This window comes from Pelodiscus sinensis, chromosome 16 (genome assembly GCF_052426305.1).
Source record: "Pelodiscus sinensis isolate ZL-2025 chromosome 16, ASM5242630v1, whole genome shotgun sequence".
Classification (NCBI taxonomy): domain Eukaryota; kingdom Metazoa; phylum Chordata; order Testudines; family Trionychidae; genus Pelodiscus; species Pelodiscus sinensis.
The window spans coordinates 35,169,123-35,192,944 of NC_143067.1; the positions used below are offsets into that span (position 1 = coordinate 35,169,123).

At 40.1% G+C, this 23,822-nt stretch overlaps 1 protein-coding gene across 1 annotated transcript in view; it reads right to left on the minus strand.

Moving 5' to 3' along the window:
- SLIT3 (slit guidance ligand 3) overlaps positions 1-23,822 on the minus strand; it is a 791,947-nt gene that overhangs the window by 320,402 nt on the left and 447,723 nt on the right. The window contains exon 6 of the mRNA XM_006115755.5: positions 4,160-4,231. Within this exon, the coding sequence (XP_006115817.1) occupies positions 4,160-4,231 (72 nt within the window). The remainder of the gene's footprint in view (positions 1-4,159; positions 4,232-23,822) is intronic.

A 23,822-nucleotide genomic window follows, 5' to 3' on the forward strand; every position in this document is an offset into this window, starting at 1 on the left:
TCTGTTCCATCCAGAAAGTTTTCAAGCTTCAATTTTCAAAGCTATTTCAAGTAACTTGGATCCCCAAACTCCCAAGATTTTGAGCATTTTGCTGCTTGATGGTAACAGCACGAACACCCAGCTAATATTCATATTAGCTTGTCCAGTTTAGCTAGACATACAGAACACAGCCTGACATTCATTTTTGTTGAAAGGATGTCCCATAGGAATGAAGATGAAATTCTGAACTTCGAAATAGTTGTGTCATCTATCCAATACTCTTTTGATTACTTGGCTAATCAAGATGTCTGCTAACACCTTTATAAATAAGGATAAAAATGGCACCAACGAAAAAGTGCTGGACTCCTGGGATATGGGCTGGAAGATGCTGAGTTTTATTTTGTTTTTTAATGAATCTTAGCCTCTCAACAGCTAAGCTTGTTCAGTTTAATAACCTAATAAATATTTCTGAACAATGCTGTTGTGTCTTATGGTAATATCTGGCATTATACGCTAAGGACTCAGTGGAGTAGAACAGAAAATAAAACCCGCCTGCAATAGAAATTACACTTTTCTTTTTGTTTGGTTGGAAATTCACATCAGTTTAGCTTGCATTTTCACGTATTGCTGTTTTGCCAGGTTGTAACTTAGATTTTGCCACCATTTTCAAAATGCATATCAGTTTTATATTTGATTATAGTTGATTTTACTGCTTACTGCACCCTCGCTTGATGCTGAATTGTAAAATTTTCACTTTTGAGTCTTCCTAAATTTTATCTTAGAATTAGTTTGAAATTATTCGTATATGAAACTTTTGGTACTATCGTCTCATAATAACCACACTTCTTCCACTCCAATATATTTCCATTTCACTTTCCAAATCACTATACTGGCACACTATTTGAACAAGTTTTTGAGAGACACAAAAGCCACATGGAAGTTCCAGATATGCTTATGTATGAGCAGGCATAGCGCACAGCAACAGCAATGCAACTTGGCAATTTTTGCCATAAAGTTTGAGGGGCCTACTAATATATTGCCATTATAAATCTGTAAGTGTCCAAGTATATAAAATCACATTTCTTAAGTAAGATATAGATATCCCAGCCAGTAGCACAATATTGTATCAATCCATATTTTATTTACTGAAATGAATTTCAATAACTGCTCGATTTTTAACTTTCACTCTGCTTTGTTTGGAGCTAGCTTATAAATGAAAAGAGTATAATGACAGGTTTACTCATGGAAAGAGGAACTGGTGCTAAAATAGGCTCTTACATAAGCATCAGAAATTCTTCTTGAGAGCGAATTACCTTTCCCCCTCAAAAAAAAAAAAAAAAAAAAAAAATCAGATCACGGGCTCTCTCTTCTCAAAGACAATTGCACAATTTTACTTCCAGTTCCTAAATCTACTTTGAGAAGCTCGTCAAATTCTTCTTTTCCGCCGATGAGTTTCAATTTCAGAAGTAAATGCAATAAAGAGATGTAACTGCTTAGATTTAGTCTACTTATTTATGTTCTGTATAGAATTAAGTATGAGCTAATTATGTAGAGCAACTTGCAAAAATCTCTTTGGTCTCTGCCCCAAAGAGATTACAATTTAGGAGAAAACTTACAATGTAAATAAATTTGAGCACATTTTGAGAAAGATTGCAATATTTTAATTTGCGAGAGAAAGAAAAATGAAGAAGATTGCATCATCTGGTATCACTGCAAACTGTTTGGATTGCTTATAATAAGTGAAAAGTATTTGCCAAAATTATTGTGTTCCCATTATAGCTGAGAACATATTTGCATGCAATAATGTAATGGTGACTGCACTAGGAGGAGCTGACTTGATGTTCTCCTGGTGCCATAGTTAACATTCTTCCCAAGTGTTGGTAATTTTTTGATTCTTTATAACAATATTCAGGAAGTTATGCCTTTTGTTTCACAGACTTGAAGAGCTCAAAATTGCCCTGAAGAGCTTACAAAATTTCAAACTGGGGAGGCAACATAATACTGTGCATTTTGTGCCTATAAGAAAGATACCTTAAGAATTAGTTAGTAGCGTCAATCTATTGTCTCCTCTCTTAGAATTAAGATTAATTTTTCCCACAGAAGCATGCATATGTTGTAAATTAAAACTGAATAGAATAAGTGATTATGGCCAATTCTACACAGAGAGCAGGGTTAGAACAGATTCTCTGCCCCACAATTATATTGATTTGGGGATGGTTCAGAATCATGCCAATATAGACAGATAGGTAGATAAACTAATTCAACATTTGATCAGCTCTGATAACAATGGCAAAGAGAAATGTATTGCTCATAGCCCGCCATTTTTAGGATAGTATAGTAAAAGTGTCATGTAATTTGCTAGCCAACTATTTTGTTGAAAGTATTGGCACAATCTAGTGTCAGTGAATGTCTGACGCATTATTCGTGGATAAAGAAAATATATGCCATCAGAAAAAGTACTAGAGCTGAACATATTCTTTGTGTAAAATTGGATCAAGCTTATGGTAGCCAGTTATGACTTTAAAAAAAATCACAATAATCCTTTCAATCTGGCAGAGAAGGAAGATGTTATTGTGGGATGTTATTACCTTTTCTAACAAATGTTATTAATTCAAAAGAAAGGTTCTATCTTTCTAACTGTATTCTTCACAAAACAAGTTTCCAGCTAGGAGATCCTTCAAATATCTAGTATGATCTCAACACAAGAGATAAACAGTCTTAGCTCAATCACACTATATGCATTATACTCTATGGCTTCAAAACTTGATAGACAATTAGTATCTAAAATGTCTCTTTGGAACAAACAACCATGGAATAGCCATAGGCCATTTACAATCTGATCTTCCTTCTATTCAAGTTGATGGCAAGACTCCCATTGGTTTTAGAATGAGCAGGATAGAACAAGAACCTCCTATTCAATCTTCACACTTGAATTGTGAGGAGTTTGGTTGTTATTATTATAGGCTTTCCCTGTACTGTTTTTTTGTGTTGCCTGTCCACATAATTCAAAAGGCTCTGTGTGTTGATTCATTGCCAGTTTAACTTGCCTGCACTAGGCATGTACACAGTTTAACTAGCTAATATTCCACTGTTTGCTGTCATCTAGAGAAGCAAAACCTGTTGTGGTAGGCTGATGGGGCCTTCTCTGCTGTATTTTGCTATATGCAGTTACTGTACTGGAACATTCTCACCACCACTTCAGGTGTTAAGGGGTTATTTGTTTGTTTTCCTTCCTTCCTTTCTTATTTTGTCCCTACTAGAGAATTACACATCTTAAGATGTGTTACTGCTTTTGGTTTGGAAGAATTAACTTTCCAGCAACAGGAAACCTTTGCACCAGTTTGTTTAGTTAAGCAGGACACTAGAAAACACATCATTGCTCAGATAAAGTAACTACATTCATAATAGTCAAAGTACTCTATGCCTAGATACGTAACTCTATGTATTATCTGATTTGACAAAAAAAAAGTAATGGTGCACATCGATAGTTTGTATGATTATAGCTCAGAAGCAGGCTTCATTGTTGAATCCAATTTAACAAGTATCAATATTCTTATTGCCATTCTGCTATTTCCCTAAAACCATTCAAAGGAGACGCTTTACCAAACACTGGGAAAACATTAGAGACTGTGATTTTTTTTTTTTTTTTGGTACTGTAGCTTTAACAAGAACAAAACTTGGCACGATTCTGGTTCTCTGACTGGGAGCTTCCCCATAAGCCAATGTTGTGAGCAAACATGTCAAAGTCCCGTATGACCCTTCCTCACGCCTCACATTTCTATTTTATATTTCATTTTAAACATTCTAGGTCAATTATAAGATACTTCTAAATATTCTTCTCTCCAAACCTGTTACCCATCCTTTACAACACATTCAACATATATGAATAGGCTTCTGGCTGTACAGTGCATGGGCTCTGGATGTTACCGAACCCCATCTGTTTCGCACAGCAACAAATATGGTAATTTCTATGCTCCTCAGGAGCATCAGCATAAAAGTCCTCTTTTGTAGCTTAATTAGTCATAATCCCCATCTGGGGGAGGTGAGACATTTCACTTTGCTGGTTGCAACACTTTGGCCAGGGTAAGAAGGAGACAAAAAGATCCTCATCCTTACATTTAATCAGCACTGCAGCATGGAGAGAGACAGACACACAAAAGAAATCACAAAGTCAACTCACAGAATCTCCAAGTCACGCAGGGCTCTAAAGGCTCCATCTTCAATGCAGCTGATCTGGTTGTTGTCCAGTTGCCTGCAGGAAGGAAGGGAGAGTATGAAGGCTTGCTGGGTAACTAAGCTGCCTTAAAGCACCCGGTCAAGTCTTTCCTGTCACTGAGGTGTCCCTCCACCCCCTTGCAGTCTTTGCTCGTCCCCCAGGAGGAGGCTTGCTCATAGCCTGCCACGCTGCTCTGTCTCTTCTCACTGACTGTCTGAAAGAACTGCACAGTACAGCACACTGAAGCCTGTCAGGTCTCAGTAAATATTAATTGCACCTTTTTTTTCTTTCTTTTTTTTAAAGGCAGAAGGGAGTAATTTCATTACATTAGGGCATTCAATCCATTATGAGCTTTTACCATCATGTCACTGAAACAATTTCATTAAGCTAAAGGCCTGTAAATCATTGGAGGTCACTCCACTGCCCTCTGCGACCTCCCAGAATGCCTTTTTTCCCCTTTTACTGGAAGTTTCAGTCCTCTGTCCTGAAAGTACTAAATCTCAAGGCTTTATCTGCCCAAGAGCTGCAAGTGTGCATGGGGAATATACCAATTCCAAATTAGACTCAACTAATCTAATTTTATAGTCTTTTTATTATTCTAAGCACCAAATGTCTGTGGTGTTCGAGGCTTCTCTCTATTGTTACTGGTCCCATCTGGCTGGCAATCCTATTGAAAGATTTTTGACTAAATACAGATTCTGCTTAGCTGTATCAGTGAAAGAAATCTATTGATAGATAATATTAAAAAATGGTGTGCATAAACACACATACACACAATTACAGTCTTAATAACGTAGTACTTTATTATAAAACCACTATAATTTAATACACCTCATATTGATTTTTCACATTTATTTCCCCCCAAATATACATGTTTTAAATATATTTTACAGTATGTAGGAAAATATGTTTTACAGTATGTAGGGTGCACGTGCATGCGTGTTTCACCTAGAAAATTAGTTTTTTATGCTCCTAATGCTTGAATCGAAGTGTAACATTTAAGGATGTAAGTCACTCTGTCCCTGATAATTTATATGACAAACCATAAATAAATCTGTATTATATGCAACTGTGTAAGCTATACCCACATTCGAACACAGTATAGACATTGCAAGAGATATGAATGCACATCCCTTGTTCCGCTTGGTACTTTGCCTAGACTCTAAGGTTGATGGGCCTGTCAATTCTGCTTGTCTGTATAGTATCTAGCACAATGATGCTATCTTCTTTTTGATATTCATAAGTGTTACTGCATATTCAACAAAATTATTATCAATATTATATACACAGTGCCCATATATACACTTGCACTGGTGCTGAGATGATATATTTAGGAAAGACCATAGTCATCTATGCTCTGTGCTGTACAGACATTTAAGAATCCATTCATTGACCCAGCAACCTTCCATTAAAAGTAAAAATAAACCATGAATAATTACAACACAATAAAAATAGTTAGCATCTTTTTAGGTAGAAAATGTGTGTTTATTTAAAGTTCTAAGTGACAGCAACATTCATTTTAACCTTTTCCATGAATTACCACATAAGTACAAATTGAGCCAATTGATATAAATTATACCGAATGTGAATATATCTAGCGCCCAAGTGACATTTATCCAAGCTGAGATGGTCCTAATGAAATGGACCAGGCTCAGTAAGCTCCAAGCTTTTTACAATTTGAAGTGTATGAAAAATCATACTGATTATCAAGGCTATCAAAATGCTTACAAGCATAAACACAGGTCAAGTTTCTTCATGGATCTCACAACTTAATGGAACATTTTGAATTTGACAAATCTTTGAGCGGCATCCCTCATACTGAAAGAAAAGATGTAATATTATCTAAAGGGGATCAGTCGTCCACCAATGCACGTACCCCTGCATCTTTAGGGGGTAGAAGGAAGGAGTTGCTGAGTGGCTATTTTTTGGATCTGTATAAATTGGTGGTTTCTGAAATGTCTAATATTTGTTGCTTCACTAGAACAAGGTCTTAGTAACAATTTAGGGGTCAGGATTGCTGTAACAAGCGTTAAAATAGAGTAAAACATAGTTCCATTGTGTGTGTCTTTAAGAACTTTATATTGGCCACTTTCTTCCTCGTGTACTTTATTCATCTAATTCACGTGTGGTTTGCATTTGATGTTAAAAAAAAAAAAGCATTAACCGACAATTCAGGAAACTCAATATGATCTAGTCTTTTCAAACTCATTAGGTTGTACTGCCTAGTTTGAATTGAGGTACAGAATGCTATCTACTTTACTGCCGAATGTGCTCAGATCGAAGTAAATAAGCCCAGAGTGATTAATATATGTATTGAAAACCAGAAGGCTTTCTGTTTGTCATATGAGTATAAGTAAACAGTGGGTTTTTTTTTTAAGAATGCTATCTGTTGCTTGGATTTTAGGGTAAACAAGTGTTTAACAAATCATATATAGCTCTCTATGGGTCCAATCCATCCAACACTAGCTATGTACTTAATGTCTGAGAGGGTCTATTAAATCATTGGAACAATTCACAGAATTAAGGTAAGCTTTACATGCTTCACAGAGCTAGTATATTCATAGAATCAGGCCCAAAAATGTTTGTGGCTATCTCTCATTTTGTATTAGTTATATCCTGCTCTTTAGGACTAATATCAGTTTCCTAACAAACTATGGTGTCTGAAAGGCAGCCAGGTTAAGTGGTTAGAGAACACAAAAGGGGACCAGAGTCACCTATGTTTTAGTTTTATCTGCTAATGATTAAGGTTTCAATTCTGCAGACACTTATTCATGTGCTTAATATTAAGCATGTGAATTATCCCTCCGAAGACACTGGGATTGATCATCATCTTAAATTTAATCATGGGCTTGTTTGCAAGATCAGGAAAACAATCATATCCCATGATACTCAAAATGGACAAATTGTGTTTTTAAAGAAACAAATCAGGAACTCAGAAAAGCTATATAAACTAACAGTCAGAGAGAGCGAGAAAGAGAGAGAGAGAGAAAAAACCAGAAAATGTAGGGCCACATTTCCCCAATATACACATCGTACCACAGCTGTCTCCTCTTATCACTTAGTTCTGAACATAATGTTGAAACACACACAAAAAATAACTTCATACATACTCATTTGTCAGCTATTATCATCTTTCAACTAAGTTTCGAAAATGGCATCAGTTTTGTGTGACAGTTTTATGTGTCAGCTTTCAGACATTTGTTGGAGAGATTTTTCTCCTTTTAATTACCAAAATAATATAATGAAGAGAGGCTGCGTCGCTGATGGTTAGAGCGGAGAACTAGAGAACATCACCTCTGGCACTGTTCTGCCTCTCACATGATGTGTGACCTTTAGAAAGTCGCTCTTCACCTGACTTTCTACCCACCTATGAAATGAATACAACACTGACCACATGGGGACATTTTGAAACGCTTGTAAAGTGGTTGGACTGCATCTTACGAAAGGCACTATAAAATGTGCCCACTGCAACCTTTATCAACCTTTATCTTTGCAGGCTAATTGGAAGAAAAGGGGATTTCTTCTGCAGAGCTCCCTTATAGCAACTGGGGGAAATGGGAAAGTTCATAGGGGTGGATGGGAAGGGCAATAAGCTGACGGGGCCAGTTTAGGACAAGTTCGCTGCATTGCCCTTCCTGCTGACTAGAAATACAGGGGGGCATTTATGAGCCAAGCAGCTTCTTTACCATACATATATCTGGCAAATGGACTGGGTTCCCTTTTGACCACGGTGGGAATGATACTAATTGTCCTGCTTTCTGCAGGGCTGAGAACAAATTTTTCCTTCACCCCAGACTGGCCACAGCCAGGTGGTTTTCTCAGCTTCCTCACAGTTGTTCTGGGACCCTGTGGGATTGTGGGATGAAGTAAGGGGATTAGATTATACTATGTATTGAAAACCATAGTATAGTCTTACTACATCAAATGTGGGCTGGGTGTCCAGCACGGGTACTCGGCACAGAAGGGACACAATTGAACAAAATGAATTGGAAAAGGATTGGGAGGAAAGCATTCCTTAAGGAAGTTAAGAGGAGGTTGGGGCTCCCACATCTCATCAACAGGTAGCCAATACCCTCCTTTTCCTGTTCCCCTTTAAGGGGCTAAGGACAGAGGTTTGGGATGCCCACATCTTGTAAGTAGGGAGCTGACCCCCTCTTTCCTGTGCTGCACAATATATTGTCTGGTATCTCCAGATATTATAAGTGAATTAAGTTTCAGCCTAATTAAACTTCCATGGCCTCCTGTCTTTCTTCCACACAAATACATTGTACCATTCTGACTAATAATAACGAGTAAATTTGGATACTCTTAACAATTTGGACTATGAACGAAAATAGAGGCAACAAACTGCTTCTTTCTGCTTACCCAGACACTCTTTCTGGGGTATTACTGGAGCCTCTGAATGGTAGGTGGCTTACAATATGCATCATGGAGACTGTCGTAAGTAGAAACAAAGAAGGAGACTGAGGAAGACGTGCCATATTTAACTGCAAACTGCCAGGCTTTGGTCAGGTTATTATGGGTGAAGTGTTTGCTTATGTTGAAATGGTTCAGTTTCACACATTAGACACCAGACCCTGGACTCGGATCCAGGGCTTTTGTCTGAAGTGTCTCTTGCTTTGACGTCAGCGAGCATGGGAAACCCTGCAACAGATGTGTGATTAAATAGCTGCTCTCACTTCACCCAAGAGGCTCCAGGGAACTGAACTTCTATGACAGGCAATTAGCTACTAACAACAATAACAATAGAGATATAACAAAAGAATTCCAAAAAAAGAGAATACAATTGGCTATCAAGGAAAAGATGTATTAGTTACACACGATATGGGCAACATTTGAGACAGGAACACTTGAAGCTCATAAATTAGTGACTGAAGACATGAAATAGTCTTCGCTTAGGGTATGTCTACACTACCACCCTAGTTCGAACTAGGGTGGCTAATGTAGTCATTCGAACTTGCAAATGAAGCCCGGGATTTAAATATCCCAGGCTTTATTTGCATGTCCCAGGGCACCGTCATTTTGAAATGCCCCGTGGTTAGAACTACCTGCCCGCGGCTACACGTGGCACGGGCTAGGTAGTTCGAATTAAAGCTCCTAATTCGAACTACTGTTACTCCTCCTGCAATGAGGAGGATTAACAGTATTTAAATCCCGGGCTAGGGATTTAAACTTCAAACTAGGGTGGCAGTGTAGACATACCCTTACAGACATGACAAAAATCACAGAAATATAGGGCAAGAAGGGGACCATTAGCCTATCCCTCTGCACTGAGGCATGATTAACTACGATAAACATACACCAGGCATATTATATGTATAATATGGTTTTATGTATAGTATAATTTCATGTCACACATTTACTACTCAGTGTTTTCAATAAGAAATATAGAAAATATAGAATCAGAGAATCATAGAACTAGAAGGATCCTTGAGATGTCATCTATTACAGTCTCCTTCACTAATGATAGGACCAAGCAACATCATACCATCCCTGACAGATATGTGTCTGACCTGCTCTTAAAATCTCCAATGATGGAGATTCCACAATCTCCCTAGGCAATTTATTCCAGTGCTTAACCACCCTGATTGGTAGGAAATTTTTCCTAATATACAACCTAAATCTCCCCTGCTGTAATGTAAACCCATTGCTCCTAGTCCTATCATCAGGAATTATGAAATTATGCCTGACCAACAAATTATGTGACTGATGTATTTGGTCTTTAAAACTGGCGTTTTATTATACAAAATTCAGATAAAACATCTTTTGTTAAAATTGAAAAACAATGCTACACCTCTATAGCTAGTAAATCCTTATATTTCCTGCTGTTATTTAACCAAGAGATGAAGCTAAATTTTAATACATGATACAGTACTGCAACACTTTGGTTTATATGTTTGGATTTTCAAATTATTCACCATAAGGAGAGAGTTAAATTTCAAATTCCATTAAAGGAAAGAATAGAATTTCAAATTGTTGATTTCATTTTACCATTAAAAATCACCTACAATTCAAAAATATAAATTGATAATTTTGGTAATCAATCTGCAAATAACGCTGTTGCTTTGTTCTATAATCAGATACCAAATGCAACTGAACTCACTATCTTTTGTGCAATTACCAGACCAGTCCTATTTACAGAAAGAAAGAAACCATCAAGCACTGCTGAATCATCAAGCTAAATTCTCACTTTGTTTTACTATATTTTTTTTATTTATCATATAGGAAGATTTTTTTTAAGTACAAACATTAATAAAGACACTATAGAATCCAATGATCCAAATGATCTAGTCGAAGAACAGACAGAACATTAGGTTCATTAATGTCTCCACTATGTATGACCTGCCTGGAACCTAGATAAAAAATCAAACTTGACTCTGATTTAACAAGGACTATTATGCATACTTTGCAATTATTCTCATTTAATACATTTTATTTCGTGTATTTCACATTGCTATTTGACGTGATTCAGAAGCAGGAGAATAGTATTACATTCTAACACTTGTTCATTTAAAAGAACTTCACTAATATAAGTGTACAGGGCAGATTAATGTCTCAGAAGCATGTCTTGTGTTAACCAACTAAAAATATTTCACATATGTTAATAACAAATTCAGTTTCACATTAAAATATTTCATTGTTTAGACTGAGATTTTTGAAGGGAAGGTGTATCAACTGTACCTTTTGTAAAAAGACCACTGCCAAAATAATTTAGGCCAAAAATTAGGATTAATCAATCACTTCTCATACTCATTTTGATAGAAGTGTTTTTCCCTTGTAATGTATGCACTCCAATCATGCAGCATTTATGAAGTTCAGCACCAGAAACAGCCTTGTCCATATTCACTGGCCAGATCTAGAGTCTAATCCTGCAAATGCTTATGCACATTAATAATTTGAAGAAAACTGGCCTCACACATATGCCTTAGAATTGAAGGATTGCTCATTTAGAGGGGTTTCAAACGTAACAAAACTCCACAAATGGGGCAGGAAAGTAGACACTTTCCATTATTTTAGTTTCAATAATCAACAGGTATATTAAAAAAAACAGAATTTTAGAAACATTGGTTTTAATCAATTTTCATTGGTCATACTTAACTGTACTTATCTTTGAAGAATTCTAACAAAAAATTAAAAATCTATAAGAATAATATTTTTAAAATGTGTGGATGAAATAAATTGATTTTAACATTAAAATACAGGTTGAATAGGGTAAAATGTTGGAGAAGTCTATAAGGGGGAAAGAGATAAAGTGATCAGTCTGTAATATACCTCGGAGATTTTGAGCCTTATGCCAGAATTGCATCTTTTTATGACAATATGGTTTTGGAGATAGCAATAGTTAAAGTACTATGTGGAAACAACTCATTTACATGGCATAACTGTTCAGGTTTGATCAACACTCAGACCATTCTGTGTTAGAAAAGTTAAGTAACAGATTAGGTTTGTTTTTAAAAAAATAATTATTCTGCAGACTATGAAGTTTAAAGTTACCGATTTTTGTGCTTTCTCCCTCTCTGTAAATAAAATTACCCAGGTTTTTTTATTTAGGGGGGCAAACATCATTTTATATACACATCACACAAATTTAAAGCAATGTTTAAACAATCAAAAATTTAAGACCTTCCTTCCCCCACAACCAAAATTCCCTTTCAATTTCATGGTATTTACAACGTCCTTCGTTTACTGTCTCCCGGTTGCTGATGTAACGAATAGTGCATACCAAACACACAAATGGCTGTCTCCATAGCAATTGGGGCAGGTTTTGTGGTTTCCCTAGTTACTCTTGACTGATAACCATCTGTTGTTCTTCATTGCCATAGGCCCAACAGGAGGGGGAGGGAAAAATCAGAAAGATAAAATCGGCAAACGTTAGCTAATTTGAAAAGGTATCTCTTACATAGTTTTTATCAACCACCCTTCCCCACCCCTATTTGTACCTATTTGGATTCCAGTTCTACCTTTTACTTTCAATAGATGTGAACTAAAATATCTCTGTGTAGAAGACTCTTTTACTAAGCTGGATCACAGAAAGCATTTTCCTAAGGACAAGAAGTTGCCAGCCTTTCCCTGTACTGATAGAATTTTACACCCAATTTCACACTTTTATTTTTGAGCTACAATCACAAGGAGTCTAAAGTTCCATTTGCCAAACAGGAGGAGTAAGAAACAGTGATGCTCCAATACTCAATACTCCAGTTATTTGGGTATTCACTTGAAATGTGAGAGGGACACCGATGTTAAAAATCCCTGTTTCAGAGCTTTGCTCTCTCTGTAGATAAAATCGCCTGGGTTTAGTATTCTGGAGGCAAGTGTCATCCCTTCAGAGCAGGGATTTTTAACCAGGTTTCCCCCACTCTAAGGAGAGTGTCCTGACAACCAGCATTTAGGCTATTCTGGGATGAATCTCTCAATCTCTTTTGCTGAAGCTCTTCCGCTTGTATTCATAATTGATTGTAAAAGGGATTGGAACCTGGGTCTTCCATGTGAGTGCCTTAATCACTACAGTGATAGTCATTCCCAGTTACTCTCTCTCTGGTCCAACGTCTAGTAAGTATTTTATACAAAGTGGAAAGGAGAATCAGAAAGACACAAACTAGGATAGCTAATAGTCTGGTGGCTTGAAGCATTAATTTAGGGTTTGAGTTCAAGTCCCTGCTCTAGGGAAGGCAGTCAAACCCGAGTTTCCTATATCCCAGTTGTGTACCCAAAACAGGGGATTGCTTTTGCCCTCGTTCTTCTGTTTTGTGACACTAGCATTTATTAAAAACAGGTTAAGAATGTCCAGAAAAAAAACATTCCCTGTAAAAAAACCCTAAATGTTATTCAACCCCAAAATGTATCCTTCAACTTTTTGATTAATCAAAAATTCTGAAAAATGTACCTCTTGGTTCCTGCTGAACCAAACTTTTTTCCCCCCAGCACTACATGTTCCATTGTTTGTGCTATTGTTTTAATATATTATTTTTTAAAAGCATGCCTCTGAGGGAATAGTGGTGCTTCTAAGCATCTAAGAAGGCATGTGTTCTCTGGGGGACTTGACAGGAGATAGGATAGAGTGGTGATGTCAAAGGTGATACATACAAGAGATCTTAACCACCAAGATAGCCTGTGAGCTCCCCAGAGGTTATCCATTTAGTTCTTATGGATGACTGAAGAACAAAGCAAAAGAGTCAAAGACAACTGAAAAGATTAAAAATGAGGGCTACATCATGCCAAAGTAATAAATTGTTCTGAGTTAGTCCATACATTATAGCACCAAAATCATATGCATGCTTAGATTTTACTTTAAAGCGGGGGAGAGGGGAAGAGAAAATGTTATGGGTTGTTTTTAAATTAGAAATTGAAGATTCATGCTGCATGGAAAATATACTGAAGACTATCAAAGATATGGCACAGTTAGTATATCGACTACATCATCTTAGCAACAGACCACTATCAAACTCGACCTTTATATAATAAGACCACTGGACAATTTGTTGAGTTGCAAACTGGGATCAGCAGTCCACAAAATATTCCAGTAAGCAATTCTGGTTTATTCTATTTTTTTCTTAAGTCCCAGCAGTTCCAGGAAGGGGGGGGGGGGGGGGGGGAGTAGCGGACTAAATATCTCAGTGCATCCTTTTTTTAAACCAACATAATTCGTCAATATGCAAAAAACTGTTGTTCAATTAACGATTTGACTCAAACTGACAGGCAAAGTGGCATTTGTAGTGGACGCTGTAGATTTGAAGCTGATGCTTTAGCTTTAAATCATGTTATTGTGATTTGGAATTGCTAGGGTTTTCCCAATACAGCTCATTCTTAGCACAGGTCTAGTCCTCATGGGGAGACTAAGGAGCTCTAGAGGTACTTATAGTTAAGATGATCGGGTGCAGCATATGACTAGAGTCAGCTCAAACACCAACAGAATACAGCTATCTGCCAATTTGCTGACATGACAAAAGTGACTCTGCCCTTGCAGCATTGAGGTTTGATTATTCTAATGAGCTTTATTGTGGGTCACTGACAAATTAAGTAATGCACAATGAGTCCCCTTGATTGCTCTAAGGGAGTGAGTATGGGGACAAAAGGCACTGTTTTACTATTGCTTTATTCTCTTCTCAGTCCGTCTGTCTTGGTATGCACAGAACTGAAGAACTAGATTTGTACATTTAAATTCTCTAGGTCCCAGATACAAGATCCCTCCCTAAAGGCTCTTAAGCAACTTTAGCAGACATGGAATAAGAGGGATGATCCTCTCCTGGATCAGTGACTGATTAAAAGATAGGAAACAAAGGCTAGGGATAAAAGGACACCTTTCAGAAGAGCGAGGTAAATAGTGGTGTCTCCCAGGGTTCTCTATTGGAACCAGGGCTGTTCAAAATATTCATAAGCAATCTTGAAAAAAGGATAAACAGTGAAGTGGAAACATTGGCAATTGATACAAAATTACTCAAGAAATATCACAAAACTGGGCGAGTGGGCAACATAATGCCAGATGAAATTCAGTGTTGATAAATGCAAAGTAACGCATATTTGAAAACAGAATCCCAACTATATACAAAATGATGGTGCCTAAATTACCAAGAAAGAGATGTTGGAGTCATTGTGGATAGTTCTCTGAAAACATCCACCCATTCAATGTGCAGTAGCAATAAAAAAAACAACAACAAAAACCCCAACCCTCTAACGTTAGGAACTATTAGGAAAGGAAGGATAGAAACTATCATAATGCCTCTATATAAATGCATGGTATGCCCACATCTTGAACACTGCATGCAGAACTAGTCACTCCATCTCAAAAAAAGATATATTAGGATTGGAAAAGATACAGAGAAGGGCAACATATGAGGAGAGATTAAAAAGACTGGAACTTTTCAGCATGAAAAAGAGATGACTAAGTGGGGATATATGATAGAGGTCTATAAAATCCAGAGTGGTAAAGAGAATGTGAATAAGAAAATGCCATTTATTTCTTCACGTAACCCAAGAATTAGGGGTCACCCAATGAAATTGCCAGGTAGAAGACTTAAAATAAAGAAAAGGAAGTACTGTTTCACACAATGCACCATCAACCTTGTGGAACTTTTTGCCCAGGAAAATTATCAAGGACAAAACTACAAAAGAGTTTTAAAAAGTAGTAAGTTCATAGAGGATTGGTCCATCAATTAGCAGGATGGGCAGGGATGCTATCCCTAGCTATGAGTGTCGCTAGCCTCTGTTTGCCAGAAGCTGGGAGCAGACAACAGGGGATGGATCAAACCACAATTGCCTGTTTCTTCATTTCTTCTGTAGCACTAGGATTGGCCACTGTTGGAAGTCAGGATACTATACTGGGCTAGAGGAATCATTGGTCTAACCCAATATGGCCATTCTTATGGCAATTCTTAACTTTTAGATTCCTATTATTGTATATATGAAATATATAGTGAACTGCAATCTAATAATGGTGGGGCAGGCAGTGTGATTGGGTAAAAATGGCACATACCTTGTTATTTTTGTCTTCTCCATACATGCACCAGTGCAACATTTATGTTTGCCTGATGAATGTATGATTTGTCTTTTAGACTACAGGCAGTCCCCGGGTTACGTACAAGATAGGGACTATAGGTTTGTTCTTAAGTTGAATTTGTATGTAAGTCGGAACTGGCTCCAGATTCAGCCGCTGCTGCTGAAACTGACCAGGGGCTGACTACAGAAGCTGGAGGCAGAATTGCTCTGCCCACAGCTTCCTGGAATCACCCACTGATCAGTTTCAACAGTGGCTGAATCTCGAGCCTGAGACAGAACAGCTGGGCTGCCAGGTAGGTCCCTGCAGGACCTATCCGGCAGCACCCCAGCTGCTCTACCCCAGGGTCAACAACAAAAGCCTGGTCTTCTGGGGAGGGGGCGCACTTAGAAGCTTTTTCTGCATGCCTGTATCTACCTAATTCAATAGAGCTCTGACTTGGTCAACCTTTAGGTACATCTGCAACATAAATATGAAGCAACAATTGTTTAAAAAAATGCTCAGTGTCTAGAAATTATGACAACAATTTGCTTTATAAAATACTGTTAGAAGTCCAGGCATTCTGATAAGATGAAAAAGTGAAAACATTCCTTTACAGCTGAAGACAACTGGATACCCAGTTAAAGATTTCATTGCACCTAAGACTTACGTCTGGTATTATTGCAATACTTATGCCTGTCTCTAAAGCTACATCTAGACTGCATCCCTCTATCAACAGAGGGATGCAAATCAAGCATGTCGAAATTGCTAATAAAGCAGGGATTTAAATATCCCATGCTTCATTAGCATAAACATAGCTGCCACTTTTTTTGAAACAGAGCTTTTTCGGAAAAAACGGCAGTCTGACGCGGATCTGTCGAAAATAAACACTTTTTCAACAGATCCTGTATTCCTTAAAAAATTAGGTTTATTTTCGATAGATCCGCGTCTAGACTGCCTTTTTTTTCAAAAAAGCCCCATTTCGAAAAAAGTGGCAGCCATGTTTATGCTAATGAAGCACGGGATATTTAAATCCCTGCTTCATTAGCAATTTCAATGTGCCTAATCTACATCTCTCTGTCAACAGAGAGGTGTAGTCTAGACACAGCCAAACAAACTCAGTTGTAAAAAAAGAGTTTGGGATATTTAGAGAACAAGTAGTACTAGATAAAACCAAATTGCATTTTATTGTCTACTGCTTCTTTCTTTGGGAGGAAAAATGAATATAAAAAAAGTAAACCAAGAGAAAACCCATACAAGTTACATAACAGTTGGTTTGGTAATAATGAACTTTTTTTAATAATTCATAAATAATTCTGCTATTGGTGGCCATTTTGGGGTCCTACTGAATTTAATTGGCTTGATACGTGTTGTATAGAACCTAGACAGTCAGTGGATGCTTTAGAAACATACAGCCAATATTCAAATCATTTGTACTAGAAAGCTACCACAGAGATTTAGTATACAAGATATATTTTTACTTGATATTAGTCTGAGTCTCTGATATGTCAAGATCACAGTGCTGAATTTTTGTTAGCAGGTCACTGACCTGGCGAAGAGCACTCTACTGAACCTCTCTAGCTCAGCACATCTGTGTGCGGTAAAAGCATGCACAACATTTGTAATGAATCTGGCACATATTCTTTCTTCCCCCCTAACTTCAATTTTGTGACCATTTCACTTAATTCAAAATGTCAAATGGCATCTTGGGTACTTATCAGACTAGCTTCACCACAGTATTTGAGTATCATCATAGTATCACAACCTTTCATGTATTTATCTATCTACCTTACAGATACAGGCAGTCCCCGGGTTATGTACAAGATAGGGACTATAGGTTTGTTCTTAAGTTGAATTTGTATGTAAGTCGGAACTGGCTCCAGATTCAGCCGCTGCTGCTGAAACTGACCAGGGGCTGACTACAGGAAGCTGGAGGCAGAATTGCTCTGCCCCCAGATTCCTGGAATCACCCACTGATCAGTTTCAACAGCGGCTGAATCTCGAGCCTGGGACAGAACAGCTGGGCTGCCAGGTAGGTCCCTGCAGGACCAACCCGGCAGCACCCCAGCTGCTCTACCCCAGGGTCCACAACAAAAGCCTGGTCTGCTGGGGGGGGGGGTGCACTAGCTGTGCCCCCCCCCCCAGCAGACCAGGGACACGGGGAGCAAAGCCGCACCGGCTTTGCTCTGGCAAAGCCTCAGAGGCGTGGGACCCTGCCGCTGCTGCCGCTGCCGCTTCCGCTTTGCTCCCGGTGCCCCTGGTCTGCTGGGGACCGTCTCCAGCAGACCAGGGACACCTGGAGCAAAGCCGGGGAGGCGGAGGGGTCCCGCGCCTCTGAGGCTTTGCTCTGGCGGCATGGTGCCGCGCCTCTGAGGCTTTGCCAGAGCAAAGCCTCAGAGGCGCGGGATCCCTCCGCCTCCCCAGCTTTGCTCCAGGTGTCCCTGGTCTGCTGGAGACAGTCCCCAGCAGACCAGGGGCACCCGGAGAAGCTTTTCTCGCCCCGGAGGTTGAGGTGGCGGTTCTGCTGTGCTCTGGGCGGTCCCGCTGCCTGCGAGCTCCGGGGCGAGAAAGCCCCGTTCATAAGTGTGGATCCGACATAAGTCGGATCCGCGTAACTCGGGGACTGCCTGTACACAGATCTTATCAGGATGAGGTTTTTCCGAGACCTCAGAAATTCATCACTCCTCTTCCATCTCCAGAACATCTTATATCAAATCTTAGCTCAGAGTTAAGGAAACTAGAGATTTTACAATGGAAAAACAGAAAACCTAACAATGATGATATTATGGATCAGTATTGATAATGTAAGCATAATTGCATGGTACAGTAAGAAAGATAAAAGGAGAAATGTGTACACATGGTATTACAAGTTCTTATTGAATCAATGTATTTCTAATTAAAAATAATAAAATAATAATATCAGGAAGCAGTATTGGTACCTGACATCATCGTGTAAACCCAGTTCTTGAGTAGGACTTTAAACAGTCAAACATACACTAATACACTTGTGACGGGGCGAACAGGCCCCGCACTGCAGGGCTGGGAGTAGCCCAGGCCCAACTGGCTGAGAGGGCCCCGCCCTTCCGGCCCTGCTGGGCATGCTCCCAGCAGAGGCCAGGTATAAAGGCAGAGGGAACCCAGCAGGCAGGAGGTCAGCTGGGGGAAGGAGGAGACCAAGCCAGGCCAGTGTTTGTGCAGCCGCTAGGACTAGAGTCACTGCCAGTGCTGGACCCAGACACCAAAGAAGCGTGGTAGGAAGCAGCCCAGGGCAGGGGATACAAAATTTGGCTCGGCGTGTATCGGCCGGATTCCCCGCCGAGCCGGCAGGAGCCACAGACCCTGCCTAAAGGGCCCTGGGCTGGGACCCGGTGGAGAGGGAGGGCCCAGGTCCCCCTACCACGCAGGCCCCCCCCCGGATAACCAGGCCTGGGGCCCGGAGAGGCTCCTCAGAGGGACTAGGCCTTGATACCGTATATCCCCTGATAGAGGGGCCTGGACTTTGTGTTGGGACATTGATACCGTATATCCCCTGATAGAGGGGCCTGGACTTTGTGTTGGGACATTGATACCGTATATCCCCTGATAGAGGGGCCTGAACTTTTGGAGACTTTGGGGTGCGGTATGGGCCCGGAATGAGACGCGGGTCAGTATAAGGGGTTCACCAGCCCCCGTCAGGGGCGTACCCCCTGACAACACTTTATTCAGCTTTCCTTCTAGATCTCTATTACTCTATCTCTATGTAAGAGAGAAGTATGATTGCTCAGAGCTCCAGTACATAAAGGGAGAAAATCCTGTTGAGAGTCGATGGGTTAAGTTTAGAGGCGGAAGCAATAGGGGTGATGTTGTCCTTGGTGTCTGCTATAGATCACCAGATCAGGTGGATGAGGTAGATGAGGCTTTCTTCAGACAACTAAGAGAAGCTTCCAGATCGCAGGCCCTGATTCTCCTGGGGAACTTTAATCACCCTGACATCTGTTGGGAGACCAGAACACCAGTACACAGACAATCCAGGAAGTTTTTGGAGAATGTTGGGGATAACTTCCTCGTACAAGTGCTGAAGGAACTGACGAGGGGCCATGCGCAGCTTGACCTACTGCTCACAAACAGGGAGGAACTAGTAGGGGAAGTGGAGGTGGGTGGCAACCTGGGACGCAGTGATCATGAGGCGGTAGATTTCAGGATCCTGATAAAAGGAAGAAAGAGAGTAGCAAAATATACACCCTGGACTTCAGAAGAGCAGACTTTGACTCCCTGAGAGAACTGATGGGCAGGATCCCCTGGGATGCTAACATGAAGGGGAAAGGAGTCCAGGAGAGCTGACAATATTTGAAATAAGCCTTATTAAAGACACAGAAAGAAACCATCCCATTCCGTAATAAGAAAAGCAAATATGGTAGGCGACTGGATTGGTTTACCAGGGAAATCCTTGGTGAGCTTAAACACAAAAAGGAAGCTTACAAGAAATAGAAACTTGGACAGATGACTAAGGAGGATATAAAGATACTGCTCGAGAATGAAGGGCAGTAATCAGGAAGGCAAAAGCGCAATTGGAATTGCAGCTAGCAAGGGAAGTGAAGGGTAATAAGAAAGGTTTCTACAATAAGGTCAGCAATAAGAGAGTGATCAGAGAGGGTGTAGGGCCCTTACTAGATGAGGGAGGTGACAGATGATGTGGGAAAAGCTGAAGTACTCAATGCTTTTTTTGCCTCTGTCTTCACAGACAAGGGCAGCTCCCAGACTAATGCACCAGCATGGGAAGTAGGTGGGCAGCTTGTGGTGGAGAAAGAACAGGTTAAGAACTATTTAATGCATCCAAGGGTACTTAGGGAGTTGGCAAATGTCATTGCAGAGCCTTTGGCCAGGGAGATCGAGAAAGATCCCGGATGATTGCAAAAAGGAAAATGTAGGGCCCATCTTTAAAAAAGGGAAGAAGGACAATCCAAGGAACTACAGAGCAACCTTACCTCAGTCCCTGGAAAAATCATGGAGGGGATCCTCAGGAAATCCATTTTGAAGCACTTGGAAGAGGGGAAAGTGATAAGCAGGGCTCGACAAATAATACAATCTACTCGCCATGGGCGAGTAGATTGTAACCCGGAAGAGCCGGGTTCAGGCGATCTGCGCATGCATAGATCGCCGGACAGCGCAGCTGGTGAGCAGGGCTCGCCGCGGTTCGGCGAGCCCTGGTGATAAGGAATAGTCAACATGGATTCACCATGGTCAATTCATGCCTGACCAATCTGATTAGCTTCTATGATGAGGTAACTGGCTCTGTCAACATGGGGAAGTCAGTGGATGTGATATATCTTGACTTTGGCAAACCTTTTGCTACTGTCTCCCACAATATTCTTGCCAGCTAGTTAAGGAAGTATGGATTAGATAAAGGGACTATAAGGTGGACAGAAAGCTGGCTAGATTGTTGGGACCAAAGGTAGTGATCAATGGCTTGATATCTGGTTGGCGGTTGGTTTCAAGTGGAGTGCCCCAAGAATTGGTTCTAAGGCCAGTTTTGTTCAACATCTTTATTAATGACCTTGCTGAGGGCATGGATTGCACCCTCAGCAAGTTTGCAGATGACACTAAGCTAGGGGGACAGATAGATACATTGGAAGGCAGGGATAGGGTTCAGAGTGACCTAGACAGATTAGAGGATTGGGCCAAAAGAAATCTGATGAGATTCAACAGGGACAAGTGCAGAATCCTGCACATGGGACAGAAGAATCCCAAGCATTGTTACAGGCTGGAGACCAAATGGCTAAGTAGTAGTTCTGCAGAAAAGGATCTGGGGATTACAGTGGATGAGAAGCTGGATATGAGTCAACAGTGTGCCCTTGTAGCCAAGAAGGTGAATGGAAAATTAGGTTGCATTAGAAGGAGTATTGCCAGCAGATCTAGAGAAGTGATATTCCCCTTTATTCAGCACTGGTGAGGCCACAACTGGAGTATTGCGTCCAGTTCTGGGTATCCCACTATAGAAAATATGTGGATGCATTGGAGAGGGTCCAGCGGAGGGAAACTAAAATGATAGGGGGGTTGGAGCACATGACCTATGAGGAGAGGCTGAGGGATTTGGGCTTATTTAGTCTGCAGAAGAGAAGAATGCGGGGGGATTTGGTAGCAGCCTTCAACTTCCTGAAGGGAGGTTCCAAAGAGGATGGAGAGAGGCTGTTCTCAGTAGTGATGGATGGCAGAACAAGGAGCAATGGTCTCAAGTTACAGTGAGGGAGGTGCAGGTTGGATATTAGGAAAAACTATTTCACTAGGAGCACTGTGAAGTACTGGAATGGGTTCCCTAGGGAGGTGGTGGAATCTCCATCCCTACAGGTTTTTAAGTCTCAGCTTAACAAAGCCCTGGCTGGGATGATTTAGTTGGAGTTGGTCCTGCTTTGGGCAGGGGACTGGATTCAATGACCTGAGGTCTCTTCCAGCCCTAGGATTCTATGATGCTATGATTCTATTACTTCTATTAGCCGATACACAAAGAAAATCTCAGCTCTGGATCTGAAACACCATAGCTTAGAAACCTACTTACAACAAGGCAACCCAAGACAGATGGATTTCTCTCTCTATTTTGCAGAGAGACATACTTCTAAGATGAGAATTAGAAAGTCCAGTTTATCTTTACTTTACTCTGGAATTACAAATAAAGATTTAGACTAATGTAGTTATTTTTATGAGACACATGGTTAAATTAATTTTAACTTAAATTGACATTTTTTAAACAGGAAATTTTGAAGGTACAGGTTTATGTACAGATACTTCTTTCTATAACAGGAATTAGTATTTTTCTGGTGAATTTGTGGCTGTTTTATTTTGTTAATTAAGTAATATTTAAAAGTCAAACCTCCTCGGCAGCTTTATCTGGTAAATGTAAATAACCATATATCTAAGCTGATCATTGATATTAATTATTAACCATTAAGTAATTATTCAAAGAGCTTCATGGAACTGAAGTTATCAGCTAAGAAGCCTGCCAGAAATCTGTGAAGAGGGGCTGTTACCCTGCCTGTCTCCCATGTGTTGCCTTGAAAAGACACAGCATCAGGTAGGGTCGGTTCCAACCTGGGGTCCAGCCAGGCATGAAGTGTGGAAAGCACTGGGCAAGGTCTATCAGTCGTCGTCCCCCAATCCCTATGTGAGAGAGGTTACGGGACTGTGTGTGTGTCACCTCTCCCCGTGCAAACCTTACAGATAAGAAGGTAAATAAAACGACTCCAGCTACACGATATTTCTTTTTTAATAAGGACTCAGTCAATGTGATGTCAGTTTGAGCATTTGTACAGCGGAGCTCTGATTGCCACTGAACTTGCTTGAATACAAGTATTTTTACCTGGTGCCCCCTTTTCAGGGAAATATGGCCACCCTAAAACAGCATAACCTCACAATATTTTAATCTAATAAATCCAACATCTGTTATCAGGGCTTGGAGAAGGATGCTGTTGTTTCTGTTGTGGATGTTAGGTTTTTGAAATAAGGATGGATTCTGGTCTCTCTGCTTGTTGCATGACGTTGCCACTCAAGATTTTGTACTTGTGTAGACCCTTGAGTCAGCCTTATTTTGTATATAATTTATTTACACAACAAAGCTGTAGCTAGGATGCAGGATGGGATCTCAGTAAGATCCTGCTTTTAACCCTCCCCCCCATCCCTTACAGATGGGAGGACAGTTGCAGGGAGGTCAAATGGTTTGCCTGAGATGATACAATGATCCGAAGTGGATTAAAATATCTTTGAGCAGGCTGCTTTCCCAGCCATTTGCTTGCTTCCATGTGGCTTGTATGTTTTCTCTCAAGTAACCGTAGAGCTGAACTAGGCGTTAACCTTCAGGCACTGAAGGCGTTAAGCAGCAAGAGCTTGCTGTCAATAATTTAGACAAGCAGGCATTCTGGATTAAATTGGTCAAGATAAGAAGGGTTCCAGCCAAGATTGCACAGGTAACATCTTTACACACTTACCAAAGGTTTGCATTCTTAGCAAGACTATCTGGGGACAGACCCTGTCTCTGTAGATTTTATGAAAGTGTTTTCCCCTTTACTTATGATTCAAACATTTTTAGGTTGGGTTATAATATCTATGATTACTGACTGGGAGGGTGGGCTGGGGCTTTCTGACCCAAATTGCTATCAGCTAATACACTCAAGTGTTTGTGCTGGACTT